Source organism: Myotis yumanensis, unplaced genomic scaffold, assembly GCF_028538775.1.
Source record: "Myotis yumanensis isolate MYYU_CA2020_CCGP unplaced genomic scaffold, mMyoYum1.0.hap1 SCAF_7, whole genome shotgun sequence".
Taxonomy (NCBI): domain Eukaryota; kingdom Metazoa; phylum Chordata; class Mammalia; order Chiroptera; family Vespertilionidae; genus Myotis; species Myotis yumanensis.
Genome location: NW_027223758.1, coordinates 67544187 through 67562319, shown reverse-complemented (window position 1 = coordinate 67562319; position 18133 = coordinate 67544187). Strand labels below are relative to the sequence as shown.

The 18133-nt window shown below is 47.5% G+C and overlaps 1 protein-coding gene across 2 annotated transcripts in view; it reads right to left on the bottom strand.

The window, feature by feature from the left end:
• The window catches only part of SULF2 (sulfatase 2), a 96484-nt gene that overhangs the window by 46198 nt on the left and 32153 nt on the right, over positions 1–18133 (bottom strand). For both annotated transcript variants that reach the window (XM_070420777.1, XM_070420778.1), the window contains exon 3: positions 9067–9306. In XM_070420777.1, the coding sequence (XP_070276878.1) occupies positions 9067–9306 (240 nt within the window). The remainder of the gene's footprint in view (positions 1–9066; positions 9307–18133) is intronic.

Below are 18133 nucleotides of genomic sequence, written 5' to 3'. Positions count from 1 at the left end.
GGCTGGGGAAGGTGGGGTCTTAGGTGCCGGGAGAGGGACAGAGAAGGTGCCCTGCTGCATGGGGTGGGCCCCCTTCATGGGGTGAATGAAGACACAGCCGTGACACCCACCAGCCAGAGAGGGGGCCGGCAGAGGGGCAGCTGCACGGAGGAAAGAAGGCGGCTGTGTGCGTGTGTGCACTCGAGGGGAGAGGAAGGGAGGGGGAGCAAACCAGGAGAAAGGCCAAGCAGAGAGAAGGCTGCCCTTGTGCAGGCAGGCAGCTGCACCGGCCCCGCCGAGGCGTCCCAGGAGGAAGCGAAGCCCTTTCTTCTCTGTGTGTGCAGCAGGGCCAAGAAGAAAGAGGCCGGGGTGGTGGGAGTGGGGGTGGGAGAAGAAAAACAGGAGAGGAGGAAGGAGTCTAGAAGAGCAGGGGGAGGGCAGGGCGCTGCTGCACCGGGCAGATTGCGCAGACTGACCCGTGCATCCTGCAGAGACTCACTGAGCACCTACTAGAGGCAGGCAGGCCGTCTTCCGGACACGCTTGTACTGTGACAGCCACCGGAACACTGGTCTGGGGTGTGTTCGTGATGCTGTGCTACTCGTACTGTCAACATTTCTTAAGTATTTACTACGTATCACTGTTTTAACATATATATATTTAATATATATTTATTGATTTCAGAGAGGAAAGGAGAGGGAGAGAGAGATAGAAACATCAATGATGAGAGAGAATCATTGATTGGCTGCCTCCTGCACGCCCTCCACTGGGGATCAAACCCGCAACCCCAGCATGTGTCCTTGACTGGAATCGAACCCGGGACCCTCCAGTCCGCAGGCCAACGCTCTATCCACTGAGCCAAACCAAGTTAAGCAACTTGTCCAAATTCATGCAGCTGTCAGTGGTTGAGCCTGTACCCAGGCAGAACCCCTGTCTTCAAGTGCTTTGCAAAGAGCTGGGAGGCATGGCATTCCAAGAACACTGTATGACTTTGCCTCGAGGGTAAATGAGTGAGCACGGCCAGGGTCGCCTAAGTGTGCTAAAAGATGGCTACGTACACTTTGTAAAACCGGAGGATGCAACTTCTCCTTCAAAGGGTCTCTCTATTTGAGACCCAAGTCTCCAAAGTTTGAAGAAGCCACTACACAGAAACATCCATTAACAACTTGATATTTATTCTGCTTAAGCTCAGCATCTCTCACTTCGGTCTTTGTCAGTCTCTACTACAAACACGGGGTAGCACAGCACCAAGCAAGATCATGCAAGATAAAATTGCAAATCTTGTCAAAGATGCAAGGTTTGGGGAAATTAATTAAAGTGATGCCGAAGGACAGCTTGAAGCACCAGCAAATCCACTGACAAACAACAATCTCCACTACGAGACAATTAAAGGAGAGACGGCTGAAATGATGGTAAGGGAATAAGCACTTCACAGGGGAAGACTCAGATGTCAAAGGATTAAGAGAGGCCCTTGGGAATACTGATCAAATCCTACCACTGTGGTGAGAAAAGATGCTCGAAATGATTTCATTTTTTTTGCAAAATGACCCCTTATAATTTCCTGTGAAAACGGAAGGTGAAGTAAAGAATATCATAATGTGCTTATCATTTAAATTTGTTGAACAAATTATACTCCACCCCCAATTGACACTTCATCAGTTTCTTTGTTTAAATAATCAACCCATTAGTCACAACTATAACCTAATCTTTGTTAAATACAGTTAGATGTAACATAAAATAAGGTTATTTTAAAATTTTTATAATTTCATTGTTTTCAAGATAAAAATAGCTAACTAAATACATTAAAAACTATTTTCATGAAATATTGGTCAACAGTTTGTCTACTTTAGGAACATTTTTCCTGGTCCAGTCTGCGACAGTTCAGGCTGACCTCCTGTATTCAAAAGGATATCACACACAAATAGTTGAAAACTGTTACTGTGGCTGTGACTTGAATCCTCCCTCAGTATTCATTTTCTCCTTCTCCCACAGTAAAATAATTGCTAGCTGGGCAAATTACCCAGAATGAAAACTACATTTCCCAGGCTCCTTTGTGCTCATGTGACTTATTTCTCTCATCAATGGGAAATAAGGAGTAATAGAAAGCAATTGATTATCTGATCAATTTAGGAGCATCTAAATATATAAAGCAAATATTAATAGACCTAAAGGGAGAAATAGACAGCAATATGATAATAATAGGAGACTTTAATACCCTACCTTCATCAATGGATAGATCATCCAGGCAGAAAAATCAATAAGGAAACATCAGCCTTAACACATTATAACAGATGGGACTTAATAGATATACACTGAACATTCCATCCAAAAGCAACAATTCTCCAGGATATATGTTAGGTCACAAAATAAGTCTTAATAAATTTAAGGAAACTGGAATAATATCAAGCATCTTTTCTGACCACAATGGTAGGAAACAAAAAATCAATTATAAGAAGAAAACTAGGGAATTCACAAATATGTGGAGACTAAACAACATACTACTGAACAACCAATTAGTCAAAGAAAAAAAAATCAAGAGAAAAAACATACCCTGAGACAAATGAAAATGGTAATATTTCAAAACTTATGGGATGCAGCAAAAGCAGTTCTAAGAGGGAAGTTCATAGCATAATGCCTACACCAAGAAACAAGAAAAATCTCAAATAAACAATCTAACTTTACACCTCAAGGAACTAGAAAAGAACAAATCAAGTCCAAAGTTAGTAGAAGGAAGGAAATAACAAAGATAAGAGCAGAAATACATAAAATAGAGACTAAAAGGATGAAAGAAAAGATCAGTGAAAGAGCTGATTCTTTGAATGAAAAGATAAAATAGACAAACCTTTAGCTAGAGTCACAAAGAAAAAAACAGAGAGGACTCAAATACAATCAGAAATGAAAGAGGAAACATTACAATTAATACCAAAGAAACACAAAGGAACGTAAGAGAGCATTATGAATACTATGCCAATAAATTAGACAACCTAGCAGAAACAGATAAATTCATAGAAATGGATAAATTCATAAATTCAAGACTGAATTATGAAGACACAGAAAATCTGAACAAAACAATTACTAGCAAGGAGAACGCATCAATAATCTAAAAATTCCCAACAGATGTCTAGGACCACATGGCTTCACTGGTGAATTTCACCAAACATTCAAAGAAGAATGAATACTAATCCTCTCAAGTTTAAAAAGAAAAAAAAATGGAAGAGTAGGAAACACTTTTAAACTTACTTTATGAGGCCAGCATTACCTTGATACCAAAACCAGACAAGGATGCCACAAGAGACGAAATTTATAGGTCAATATCCTTGATGAACATAGAATACAAAAATCCTCAGTAAAATATTCCAAATTCAACAATACATTAAAAGGATCATACACCATGATCAAGTAAGATTTATAACAGGGATGCCATGCCAGAATGGTTTATCATCTGCAAATCAATGTGATATACCACATTAACAAAATGAAGAATAAAAATCATATAATCACTTCATTTGACAAAATTCAACATCCATTAATGATTAAAAACTCACAATAAAGTTAGTATAAAGAGAACATACCTTTTTTTTTTAATCCTCACCTAAAGATATTTCCCATTGATTTTTAGAAAGAGTTGAAGAGAGGGGGAGAGACAGAGAGAGAAACATCAATGTGAGAGAGACACATCAACTGGTTGCCTTCTGCACACACCCTGCCCAGAGGATTGAGCCTGCAGCTGAGGTACATGCCCCTTGACCAGGAATCAAACCTGGGACTCTTCAGTTCAAGGGACAAGGCTTTATCCCTGGGCCAAACTGGCTAGGGTAAGGGAACATACCTTGACATAATAAAGGCCATATGCGACAAGCCCATAGTTAACATTATATTCAACGTTGAAAGCTTTTCCTCTAAGATCAGTAACGAGACAAGGATGCCCATGCTAACCACTTTTATTCAACATAGTATTGGAAGTCCTCACCAGAGTAATTAGGCAAGAAAAAGAAGAGTCATCCAAATGAAAAGGAAGAAGCAAACTGTCACTATTGGAAGATAGGATATTATATACAGAAAACCCTAAAGCAGCGGTTCTCAACCTGTGGGTTGCGACCCCTTTGGCGGTCGAACGACCCTTTCACAGGGGTCGCCTAAGACCATCCTGCATATCAGATATTTACATTACTATTCATAACAGTAGCAACATTACAGTTATGAAGTAGCAACGAAAATAATTTTATGGTTGGGTCACAACATGAGGAACTGTATTTAAAGGGCCAGAAGGTTGAGAACCACTGCCCTAAAGAATGGCTATTCAAAGTCTACAAAAAAATTGTTAGAATAAACAAATTCAATAAAGTTGCAGGATACAAAATCAACATGCAAAAATCCACTGTGTTTCTGTACACTAATAGCAAACTATCAGGAAGAGAAATTAAGAAAACCACGTATTGTGGTTAAACAATGACCTATGAACAGATGATCACAGTTCGATTCCTGATCAGGGCACATGCCCGGTTTGCAGGCTTGACCCCCAGTGTAGGGCATGCAGAAGGCAGCCAATCAATGATTCTCTTTCATAATTGATGTTTCCATCTCTCCCTTCCTCACTGAAATCAATTTTTTAAAAATTAAGAAAACAATTCCATTTACTACTACACCAGAAAGAATAGAATACCTAGGAATGAATCTAACCAGGGAGGTAAAAGACCTCTACATTGAAAACTACTAGTATAAGACATTGATGAAAGAAACCGAAGAAGTCACAACTAAATGGAAAGGTATTATGCGCGCAGGTATTGAAAGAATTAGTGATGTTAAAATGTGCATACTACCCAAAGTGATCTAGAGATTCCATGCAATCCCTATCAACATTCCAACGACATTTTTCACAGAAATAGAACAAACAAGCCTAAAACTTGTTGCAACCACACAGACTTTGAAAGGCCAAAGCAATCTCGAGAAAGAAGACCAAAGCTGGAAGCACTCTGCCTCGATTCCAGATACAGGGTGGGGCCAAAGCAGGTTTACAGTTGCCCCACCTTGTATATTACGAAGTTACAATCATGAAAACAGTATGGAGTTGGCATAAAAACAGGGACATGGATCAGTGGAACAGAATAGACAGCCCAGAAATAAACCCACACACATATGGTCAATTAATTTATGACAACGGAGCCAGGGATATACAATAGGGAAAGGACAGTCTCTTTAATAAATGATGTTAGGAAAACTGGACAGCCACATGCAAAGTAATGAAACTGGACCACTGTCTCACACCATACATAACTCAAAATGGATTAAAGACTTGAACTCACACAACTCAATAGCAAAAAAACAAACATTCTCATTAAAAAATGGGCAGGGGATCTGAATAGACATTTTTTTTTTTTTTCCTGAAGAACATGTACAGATGGCCAACAGGTACATGAAAAGATGCTCCATCTCATTAATCATCAGGGAAATGTAGAACCACAGTGAGGTAGCACCTCACACCTGTTAGGGTGGCCATCAAAAAGACAGGAAATAACAAGCAAGAATGTGGAGTAAAAGGAACCCTTTTGCACTGTTTATGGGAATGTAAACTGGTGCAACCACTACGGAAAAACAGAACCCCATGGCAGTTCTTAAAAAAATTAACAATAGAGCTACCATATGATCCAGCAATTCAACTTTTGAGCAGTTATCCAAAGAAAATGAAAACACAACCTCAAAAAGATATATGCACCCCTGTGTTCGTTACAGCATTATTTACCCAAGACATGGAAACAACCTGTGTCCATCAATGGATGAACGGATAAAGACACATACACATACACACAATGGAATATTATTCAGCCATAAAGAGAAGGACATTTTGCCATTTGAGACAAGATGGATGGGACTTGAGGGCATTATGCTAAGTGAAATAAGTCAGACAGAGAAAGACAATTACCATATGATATCACTTACATGTGGAATCTAAAAAATAACTGAGCTCATAGATACAGAGAACAGTTTGGTGGTTGCCAAAGGCAGGGGGTTAGGGAGTGGGCGAAATGGGTGAAAGGGGTCAAAGGTACAAGCCATGAGGGTGTAATATGCAGCATGGTGACTACAGTTAATAATACTGTACTGCATATTTGAAAACTAAGAGAGCAGATATTAAAAGTTCTCATCACTCACAAAAAATCTTGTAACCACATATGGTGACAGATGCTAACTAGATGTATTGTGGTTATTATTTTGCAATCTATATAAATATTGAATCATTATGTTGTACACCTGAAACTAATTACATCTTCTGTTAATTACATCTCAGTTATATGTCAATTTATATCTCAATAAAATATGGAAGTGGTTGAATCTCTGATCAATTCATGCCTTTGAGTGGGGCAGGCTCACCGAAGCAGCATGGACTGTTAACTGAGAGAATAATAAACAGTTGCTATCTTGGATCTCTCTCACACAAAATTAAATCCAACTCAACCAACTGCCCCAGACACCCATAGAACGCAGGATTTAATGTGTCTCAAGACCCAGCAAGAACAATTAACCACTGGTTTTGGGAGGGGACTTACGGTTTTTGGGTCATTTTTCTCAATCAAATAACAATGACCAACATAACTAATATTAGGTAGTAGTAGCTTTAAATGTTATCATATGAAGCAGCAACTTAACATAAAACTCAAATCTGAGCTTCCTCGCAGCCAGGGCCAAGAGGGAAGGTATACGGGGGACACAGCCCTTGTTATTTAATGACGAGGAGCATACCAGTTCAAAGTAAAAACAATTTCAGGATCCTTAGTTCTGAAAGTCAGGTTGGAATGAGGTTCCTTGTATATAGGGGCGTTCTAAATATAACATAATATTTTCGGTGACAGTTTTTTAAAAAAACCACATAAATGTTCTGTGTACAGAAATTTACATTTGACATGCTTCCAGTCTTCCCTGAGGATATGATAATTAAGCACAGTCTGATGAAATCCGTACTTTGGGGAAATAGCTTTTCGGTGATTTGTGTAAATTTGAGGATAAGTTTGGGAAATCAATTCTGAAGCATATTCTCAAGAGAGGGCTCCTTCCTATGCGCCAGCTGTACGATTCTCCCACCACGCGCCCCCGTATGGCAGGGTACGTGTTTCCTTTCAACTTGACGAACGCAAGTTCCATACCCTCTTCAAACTCCCGTGGCCCTGTTTCCATTTTGATGAAGCCACAGCACCTCATTTTATGAGTCCGGGCAAAACTCCTTTCTGGGTTGCCATTGTCCTGGCTGTCAAATGAGGGGAGTTGAGAACGCTTTTAGGGGCCTTCCTGTTCTTTCGGCATCCAGAGCTAACGGTTTCCACACAGGCCTTCCAGCCAGAGGTTGTAAAAAGGGGTCTGTGAGCCACACTCAGTTCCCAGACATGTTTGGCTTGGCCCACAGTTTACATGGAGTTTTGCCAACATTTTTTAAATCAGCAAATTTCAGCAAAAAATTCAGAGTAGACATATTTGAAGGTTGGCAACCCTTAACACAAATGGCTATAATTAGAGTAGTTCTCACTTAACGAACGTCATTGGTAGGTTCTGCAACTTGAAGGGAAATAATGTGCAATGCAACCAATTCTACCACAGGCTAATCGATACAAACAAGAGTTAAGCTCCTATGGTATCGCATCAAGGTTTTAATGAAACGACACAGAATGAGACCATGCTATTCGAGGACCCGCTGTTTCTGGGCTTGAGGGGCAGGTGCCCCTTTCAGTTGGTGCCCCCTGTCCTGCTGCCTCCATCTACACCCAGGTCCCCACAACACCTGCGTGGCGGGCCTTGGTAAACGCAGAGACCTAGGACCAACACGGCCATGTGTTCGGGATCGAGGCCTCCCTTGTGCTCTCAGCAGGACCCACACTCTGGGGGATTCCCGCCGTGGAATGAGTCTGCAAGAAAACACCTCTCCAGGTCGCTTCTCAGCCCAATGGGTCCTCGCAGCCACGCCCTGTAACCCACGGAAGCTGTGACCCTGACCCGAGCTGAGGGAGGCATCGTCTTCCCTCCTGTCACTCCCGCCCCACAATCGCCTGCTCACTGCAACAGGACTTCCTGAAGTTGCAACATGCACGCCACAACATCTGATTTCACAACTGCCTCGGCTAAGGAGCCCAGGGGGGCAGTATTTATTATTAATTAAAGCAAACCAAATTAATTGAGTGGAGGATTTTGCAATGGTGTCGGAGGTGAGGGACTGTAATTGTGTCTTTGCCTCAGGCAACCGGCCAGGGAGGTGAGTCTTCAGAACCCACCAAAGTACCTCCGCCAACGTCAACAGGAAGCCTTGCTCAGTCTCACCTGGGATGCAACACCAGGAGGCAGACAGTCAAATGTGGACCAACAGTCCATCGCCATGCCAACGTCTGGGCCATTCTATAGCAGCCGCACAATCCCCACATACCATACACTTCTCTCCATTCTCTACACCAGCTTTATCCCCATTCCCCAGCCCAAGGTTCTTCTGGAACCTTCTTCCATGCTAGTGGTCTAAAGCAGTAGTCGGCAAACTCATTAGTCAACAGAGCCAAATGTCAACAGTACTTCTTCAAAATAGACTCGCCCAGGCTGAAAACCAACTTCTGCGCATGGGCCACGAAGTTTCAATTGCACCGTTCGTGCGCCCGCACGTGGTATTTTGTGGAAGAGCCACACTCAAGGGGCCAAAAAGCCGCATGTGGCTCGAGAGCCGCAGTTTGCCGACCATGGGTCTAAAGTCAATAAATCAGTCTCAGATGGCTTTAACAACATCATTAACGGACGGAGACCACAGACTCATGCACAGGTACTTCTGGCTTCTCTCTGTACTGTATTTCATATGTTAAGTGCAGTCCCCCCACACCCCCGGTTTTCTTTTAGTTCAAAATCCTTTGAAAAGGTAACTTTCTATCACTACTATGGGCAGATCAATCTAATACATATAGACATAAACGCACAACTTTTAAACTAAAAGAAAGTTGTCCACGCATTAGCCAAAGTCATCTAGGGTGGCCCCTGGATACAGGGGCAACACAGGGAGAGACACGACTCCGAGGCCAGGCCACCAGCGCCACCTCCCGAGGCCCCACCCGCCCGCAGGCCCCCCTCACCTGTCCGGTAGCCAGTGCTGTTGAGGTACACGGCAAAGGTGCGGCTCTCGTGCTGCGCCTGCCAGGAGGGCGAGGAGCAGTTCTCGTTGTTGGTGTAGGTGTTATGGTTGTGCACGTACTTCCCGGTGAGGATGGAGGACCTCGAGGGGCAGCACATGGGCGTGGTCACGAAGGCGTTGACGAAGTGCGCCCCGCCCTGCTCCATGATGCGCCGCGTCTTGTTCATCACCTGCATGGAACCTGCAACAGAGCTGGAGGTGAGATGCCGCCGGTGGGTTCTAACTCACGCCCCCGGGAGGGCGTGGAACAATGAGGGACCGGCGCTGAGTGGCTCTCAGCCGGGTGGCACCCCATTCCCGGGGAGGGGAACACATGTTGGAAATCTCCCGGGGCCGATGGATACTACTGGCATTTGTGGGCAGTGGCCAGCAAGGCACTGTGGGACCGACCTTCACCATGAGGCGGCATCCTGGTCCCCAGTCCTCCTGGGCGTTTATGGGGGTGTAGGTAACAACCTGTTTATAAGTTACCTGAGCCTAGCATGGAACTCTGTTTTACACAGAAACAGAAGATTTTCTTTGCAGGGTATTAATATATACTATTTTTTTTCCCCCTTTGGAAGCAACTGCTATGTAAACCGAGGGAAGACTACACTTTGTTTTGTTTGGAACCTCCCCAAGAATTGTTTGCTCTTATTGAAATCTGGTCACGCCAACCCCCTGGCCCACCTCTGAATACGTCTCAGCCGAAATGCTCGACATCAGCCACCTCCCCCCAGACCTCACCCATCAGCGGAGCCTCTTCCAGTGCCCTCTGGAGTCACTCTGGTTCCTAATTCCCTTGAGCTCTTATTACACGAGCAGCATGTGTTATTAGGGCTTAATTATACACCACCAGGTACAGTGGTTCCATTCATGCCTATTCTTGTTTCTCAATGAAGCGTTCAGCAGACGATGGCACGCAGGAGGAGAGGGAGCTAATGTGTGCAGGCACCTTACTGGGGGCAGGTGCTTTCACAGTCCCTGCGATGCCCTTGCTCAGTGCTCAATCCTCAACGCCCCCACGGGGTGTGACAACACAGTAGGCGCTCAATAAATGTGTGAAGAGTGGATGCCTAATTGTACACGATGGCTGGGACCCGAGCTCTTAGCAGCTTTAATGGAAATAGTGGAATTTCTCTTCCTTCTATGGCCATCGCATTCTTTTCCGTTTGCCTGCAGCTTGCAGGGTCTGTAGGACTGGATGATGGCATACTCTCTAAGATGCATCCACATCCTAAGCCCGGAATCTGTGAATGTGACCTAATTTGGAAAAAGGGTCTTTGCAGATACACTTAGGACCGTGAGGTGAAATCTTCCTGGATTACCCGGGTTGGCCCTCCCCACTCTCTCCTCAATCCAATGACAAGTGTCCTTACAAGAGACAGAAGCAGGAAGACACAGACATAGAGTGAACGGTGGTGTGAAGATGGAGGCAGAGAGCAGAGGGACGCAGCTACAAGCCACGGATGTCTCGAGACCCCAGAAGCCGAAAGAGCCAGGAAGGATTCTCCCCGGAGCCTTCCGAGGAACACAGCCCTGCTGGCAGCCTCGTTTTTAACTTCTGTCTCCAGAACTGTGAGAGTAAATTTTTGGTGTTTTAAGCCAATCAGTTTGTGAAAATTTGTTAGGACAGCAGCAGGGAAGCAATATAGCATCTACCGGGCATTTGCGGTTCTTGCTGGGGAGCTGCTGGTTCCAAGCACCAAGCATCCCCTAGAGGCCTGAAAACAACCAGTCAGACCCCCTCCGCACTCTGTCCCTAAAGGCTAAGAATGAAAAGGAGATTTACCCAGCTCTTACCCACCTTTCTGCCAAATACAGAAAGAAACAGAGCCAGAGCTTCCCTGAGGCAAACACAGATCATATGTCTTCACGCTTAAAATCATCCAATAGCTTCCCATTGCACTCACCAAAAAAAAAAAAGCCAATTTCTTCCTGTGGCCTAAGACTCTTCGAGACCTCTCTGAGTCCGAGTCCCCCCTCCACCCCCCACCCCCCCCGAGTCAACCCACTTCCAGTGCTTATCTGACCTCATCTCCTCCCTTCTCCTTGCTCAGCTTGCTGCACTGGCCTCCTCACTGTTTCTCAAATGCTCAAAGCTCATCCCTGCCCCAGGACCTTTGCACTTGCTATTGCTCTGCCTGAGACTTTTTCTGAGATTTCACTTGGGTTGGTTTGTCCCATTATTTAGATCTCAACTTAGAGGTCACCCCTGCATCAAAGTCACCTCTTCCCCATCTGAAGGAGCCCCACCCTGCTTACTTCCTGCCACACCAGTGTGCATTTCTCTCCTGCTGAAATGGTGTTTTCCTGGTTTGCTTGGTTATGATCTGCCTCTCCCCCTGGACTGGGAGTTCTAGGGGATCCAGGTGCTGGCTTACCCGTCCTCCCCCCACCCCCCATTCCTTACAGAGCAGGAATGTATCATTGGTGCTCTGTAAAACGCCCTGAATGACAGGAAAACAGCAAAGCCTGCCCTTTCAAGCCCAGTGCAGAGGCGGTTTCATAAGGGACACCCTCCCGGAGCCAGGTGTGTTTCCCGAGCCTCTTGGCCAAGGTTGCTCCCGGAGAGTGGAGGAAAGGACCTGCTTTGTGTCTCAACAGGAATTGTCAGGCCCGGGACTGTGTGAGCATCTGTATCAGGGTCACATGCCCTTGTGAGAAGTCCCCAGGGGTCGCAGCTGTAACTGGTGGGCAATAAGAGGCTTCCCACCAGGTGTGAAGTTTTCCTTTGAAGGGGATGGAGGAGGTGAGCGGAGGCCCCCCTCAACCAGCTGGTGCTAACTTGCTGAAACCTGATGGAGCATGGGGATCTCAGAGTCCCTGTCTCAGGGTCTGGCAGAGCCCTGGGGCCTCACCAGCCCCAGGCCGCCTTCTGCTGGCCAATCCATTCCTTCCACCTTGAATTTTTACCACCAACTAAGATATCAAGGCCACGCCCTAGAAGCCCAAGCTTGAATATCGGCCACTTTCCCACCTCATGGCTTTTGCCAGAGAAGTGCCCTCCCCCTGGGATGCTCCCTCCTGGCCTCCTTCAGGTTATTGACCAAACATCCGACATCCCAGAGAGGCCTTCCCTGACCCAGCACTGAAATCGCCCTTCCCCTCCAGGCCTCCCCACTCTCTTCCCTGCCTCACTTCCCTCAGGCCGAAAGCCACTTCTCGTTCACTTGTTTGCACACTGCCTGTGGCTACCACGGGAACAGCTCCATGGGGGCAGGGATTTAGGCCTGTCCTGGACGGTGTGGCTCAGTTGGTTGAGCATAGTCCCAAGCCGGTTCAATTCCCACTCAGGGCACATGCCTGGGTTGTGGGCTTGATCCCCAGTAGAGGATGCAGGAGTCAGCTGATCTATGTTTCTTTCTCTCAACAATCATTCTCTCCCTCTCCTTTTCTCTCTAAAATCAATTAGAAAAAACACACACAACTAAACAAAAAGGGCCTGCTTTGTTCACTGTCATATTCCCAAGTCTAGAACAGTGCCTGGCACATAATGGATGCTCAATAGATATCTGCTAAAATAACCAAAAAAATCATCTTATTCTTTGGGTTTCCATATAACTCAGGAGCCAAAGCTACTCTGTGTCCATGGATATACTGTGTATGTGGGTGTTGTGCAGGGGATTTAAAAATTGAACTTTCAATAGTACTAAACAGATCATATGCTCTCTAGTTGGCCGCACTCCCCAGCACTCCCTATAGTCTCACACACATTATCTGCCTGGTCCCTGAAGGCCTTGGTTTTGCAATTCCTGATGTAACTTAGCTGTTGATCAGCTCCAACCTGTTTGTGGGGTAGAGGGCAGTTTCTATGTCAATAGAATTCATCCTTATTATTAACGTGGTGACTGTCATTGGCTGAAAGTTGATTGTGTACATTGTGCTGGGCACATGACATACACCGTTTAACTTAATCCTCCCAACAGCTCATTTGCCAGAAGAAGGAACGGGGTGCAGGGAGTGAAATGACTGGTCGAGGCCGCAGAGCCAGCTGGGGAAGTGGGATGGATGTGAGGACTCAGACCCAGGCTTGTCTGACGGGAGAGATGGGTGCTGGGTGTCACTTTAGGAAACATTCAGTTTATGCCACGTGGGAGGTGGTGACACTGAACAAGGAAGTGCACATGTACTTGATCAACGCTTGGCTAGAGCAAGGCTCAGAACAGTCCCTGGACTCTAGGCATATCAGTCCTCTAGCCATCCCAGAGGTGACCTTGGCTGGCACAGCAGCAGTGAGAGTGGCACAGGGTCATAGCATCAACCACCAGGGATGCCAGTGCGGGGAGAGGGGCTCCTTTCACTCCTGGTAAAGTCCAGGAGAGTCTCCGTAACTCGTGCACACTGTCTACTTTGACACGGAGGGAACCGGCCACCTGCTTGGAGTCCCAGGAAGGCAGCAGAATTAGCTTATATTTGATCACATGTTCTACTTTCTTTCCATTTGGGGCAAGGAATGCGAGCTTCTCTCACTCAGGGTAGTGGGATCCTGTTCTATTTTTTTTTTAAAAAATTAAAAATAAGTAAATAAGAGTACAGGTGGCACATAGATATGGTGGAAACTGTGGAAGGCCAGGGGCCAGCGGTGTTCGGGACACACTGGCTTGGTGCAGCCCAGAACTGTCCACCCAGTGGTGCCACTTAGAAGAGGTGCTAATAGACACCTTGGGTGCCACGCACCCAAAGCTGAGCTCCTGCTGTCACCTGTCCCCTCGTGGCTCCTCCTGCAGCTCCTCCCTTTGCCATCTTGGCTACTCCGGGGCCCGTATTTCCATTCCCACAACTAATCCATCAGCAACGCCTGCTGTTCTTCAAAGCACATCCACAGCAGAGCCCTGTGGCCTCCTCTCTGATATGCAGCCCACCCTCTTTCCTCTGAATTAAGTCAACGGCTTCCTGACCGGACTCTGACTGTTTATTCCCTATGGAGCAGTCAGAGTGCCCCTCTCCTCAGCATCCTCCATAGCTCCCACTTACTCAGAACAAAGTCCTCATGGTCACCACAGGCCCTGCAGGACCTAGCCCCAGCCCCGGCGCCGGCGCCGGCCCCGGCCCCGGCGCCGGCCCGGGCCCCGGCCCCAGCCCCAGCCCCCTCCCAGCCTATTCTGCAGCCAGGCTCACGTCCGCCTCAGAGCCTCTGCCATGCTATTCCTCCTGCCAGGTCCCCCATGGCCCGTGCCCTCACCCCCTTCTGGTCTCCACTCAGAAGTTCTCTTCCCAGTGAGGCCTTCCCTGCCCCCCACATCCACAATTTTACTCGCTGCCGGATATTTCACATCCTCTTCCTTGTTTCACATTTTCAACTCTGACACATTATCTTTTTTACATTTTTACATACTTATCTTGCTTGTCATCCCCCTACAGCCCCAGATGCCAGTGCTATGAGGGCTGCAAATACTGACTGTGCCTCACAGCCCCAGCCTAGAACAGTGCCTGGCATACAGTAGGTGCTCAATAAATATTTCTTGAAGAAATGAATCTAGGGCAGTCCAGGCAGAATCAACCCTTTGCCTGCTCTTTACAATGAAGGGGGAAGCCACCAGTAATGAGATTTCAGCCTCTCTCGGTCTCCAGAGGCGGCAGAAAGGACAAAGCCGCCCACTGACCCATCAGACCCTTCTCCTGGAGCAGGGAGGCCGTCACCTGGTGAATAATTCACCTGCCGTCAGCAGCCCCGAATGCTGTGCTGGCGAAAAGCAAACAGCCTGCAGAACCGTTTCTTATTTTTAATGGGCTCAAAACCAGGGTCTCAAAGTGCTTATATCTCCATCCCACTAATTTCAGAGAAGTGAGCGATTGGCTGCTCTGGACCCGTAGCTCCCTGTGCCTGCCTGCGCGGCACGCTCACCCCTGCCCCAATGAGGAGGCTGAAGGAGAGCTGTGTCTGTCCGCTATTACAACAAAATTTAACCACGCTGTGAAACGGCCGTGGCATCTGTGCATAAGCAGCACTACACATTAAGCCTCCCCTTGGGGACAGTAACCTGCTTTATTAAAACTGCCAGAGCGACGAGGCTCTGTCGAGCCACATCTGGAACACGAAAACATCTGACCGAACCTCCTAGCCCGGCACAGCCCTAATGAGGACGGACGGCTCCGGTGGGAGGGAACGACTGGGAAGACAGGGCCACACAGAAATAAAAAGGCCGGCTTTCAATATTTTAAACAAAGCCGAGCCAGCCAACCAAAACTTATTTTGTCCAACATAAACCTGGGGACACGCAGACAAAAACAGACTCCGTTTCTTTCCGTGATCAAACCTTCCTACCTCGCTGGCCAGGGGTGAAGTCACCTCACACCTCTTGGGGAAGCCCCACCCCTACCCTGAAGATGGCACTTACATTTTGCTGCCCAAACCACTCGCCTGCCAGGAACATGGCTTTTCTCCCATGACACCCCTGTGCCCACCCACTCTGTGATGGCTTTTCTTTGGTTCTCTCCATGCACCGCCTGTGCTATTATTTATTTGATATTTTGCTTTAAATTGACTTTAAAAAAATAGACTTGACTCTCAATCCAAGTAACTGTGAAATTCTGGGTTTGATGTGCTAATGACATATTTTTTGCTGTCTATCAAAATAAGTTCCTAAGTAGTAAAATCGGTATTTGTTGACCTGCCACCTGAGATGACCTTGTGAGTTCCCTGGGCATTTTAGGAGCCACTGAGTTAATGTGCTTTTCTAAAGGTCTGGGTTAGAGTAATGGCTACCTATGGGGACTTAGCAGGTGCGGGGGGGGGGGGGGGGCGCTTCCAAGATTCAAAACATGACCCGATGTTTGCCCTCCCTGGGGCTTAGGGGGCTCATATCCATGTTCTGCCCTAGAGGCCTGTGTCAGCTGGGAGCAGACTCACCCTGCACCCCTCCCAGACAACCTCCTATAGCCCCAATCCTGATGGCACAGGGGCACTGGTTTTGATGGGTAACTAAGGAGATGACACCTTCCCACGCTTGTCTTTCACCACGACGGCTGCAGAATCCCAGCTGAGAAAGAGTAGGGAAGGCCTGTGGTTCAATGCTTGGCACACAGGAGCACCTCATGCATGTTAGCTTCGGAAAATTTTAATTATTGTGGCTCCCAATTACAGCGTAACCCAGTTCCCAAACGGAGGGCCTCTGGACAGAATCTTGTCTGCACGTGTGTTTGATTTTTCAGTCTGTTCGAAAGTGTTTAAAAGTTTGAATTAATTGCTAACCTTGTATTTTTAATTGGGAGATTTCACATCGATCCAGCTTTCAGGCTTTGCTTGAAAAATACAAAGATCTGGCCTTGATGGGCCAGCAGGTGCATGTACGCACAGCTGGCTTCAGAAGGGCCCGGTCCGGTCCTCCCCGGTGCCCACCATGCCCACTTCCCTCGTTTGCAACACCTGCCTGGCCCTGTGGGCGTTTAGTTTGCAACCTTTGGCTGGTTCTATTCCAGCTGAAGGGACCAGCTAAGTGAACTGACAAAGTAACACTTACTGCGGCCCAGAGACCCACAAAGGACAGCTGCGGGTCTGGGTAAAGGCTGGAACAGAGCCTTGCCCTGCACAGGCAGGGGGGTGCAGGTCCCTGAACTGAGGCCGTAGGTGAGAAACACTCTGTGTCCTGCACCATCCTCCAGCCACTGTGTGCACCCGTCAGGTTGGAACCCAGGTGGCAGCCCTCATCAGGTCCTCCAGTGCCCCTGGAATGCCCACAATGTCACTGGATCAGACTGGGAGCTGCCTGCCCAAGGGATGCCTCTTTAGGAGCCAACAGACCCCAACCACACACCGATTTTACTACTGTCCCTAGCAGGAGGGTGAGAGAAAGGCGGGGGGTGGGAGTGGTGGGGGGAGAGAAACCGCAGCAACCCGAGTCCACATCTGGAGCTGAGGACTCCACTGTTTCCCGGGCTGGAAGGGGCTCCCTGTTGTCTGTCGGCAACAATTCAGAACGACGACGACACTGGGTTCCTGGGACCTGCTTCTCAAAACCCGAGATTTCCTCACCACATGGTGGCCAAGGGGAAACCATTCCTGGTTCTTGGATATTACAAAATGAAGTCGAATGCAATTTCTGTCATTAGCTATGAAAAGCTAAGGCTCGAAATTGATTCCTAATGAATTAAGCAGATGTCGAAGAGGCAGTATTGGAATTTCATTAATGAACACTGGGCTGTCAGAGAGATCAGGAAGTTAATTTTTCCTCCTCTGCCTTCTGCTGGCTCTGGCTGCAGAAGGTTTAGGGAGGAAATTCTGATGAGGTCGTTCTCCATGGAGAGGAGGTGGCAGAGGGACCCTGGGAAAGGACAGGTCCCCCTGGTAATAAATGGCAATCACTGGTCCCTTCCTCTCTGTGAAGCTCCACCCAGAAACGTTCCTTTCACTTGTAATCCTCCAACGCCCTCCCCGCCCCCACCCCCCCCAGGGATCTCCAGCCTGCTCTGCCCTTTGCCTGTTTTTCAGGGCGGGCTGCACAGAGCCAGTCCCCTAGCCCCTGGCCTGGTGGGTGATGGTGGCACAGCAGGCCGACGTCAGTCGTAAGCTTGGAAACCCGTTCCTCCTCCCCCAGTCTCCCATCTCTGTAAATGGCACCACCATCTGCCCAACAGCTCAGCCAAAAACCTAGGAGTCATCCTTGATTCTCCTTCACCCCCCTCCCACTTGCGATCCATCAACAAGTTCTGCTGCCAGACCTTCAGAACAGGACACGCTCCATCCACCCCTCTCCCTCTGAGAGCCCCCATCCTCTCCCACGTGGACAACTGGTCTCCCTGATTCTGCTCTTGTCCCCGGGTCACCCCCTTTCTACCCTTGGCCAGATGGACCGCTGAAAACATGAGTCATGCATGTGGCCTGCTCAGAACGTTTCAGTGACTTTCTACTGGCCTCCCCCATCGCCCCTCTGCCCTCACCCCCAGCATTCTCCTGCTCACTCCCAGGTCCCGCTGGCTGTCCTTCCTGCCACACACCTCCTGCACGTTTCCTTCTGCCTGAGATGCTCCCCACCCCCGTTTCCACACGAATGACTCCTCCTCACATGCAGCACCCATCCCACAACCAC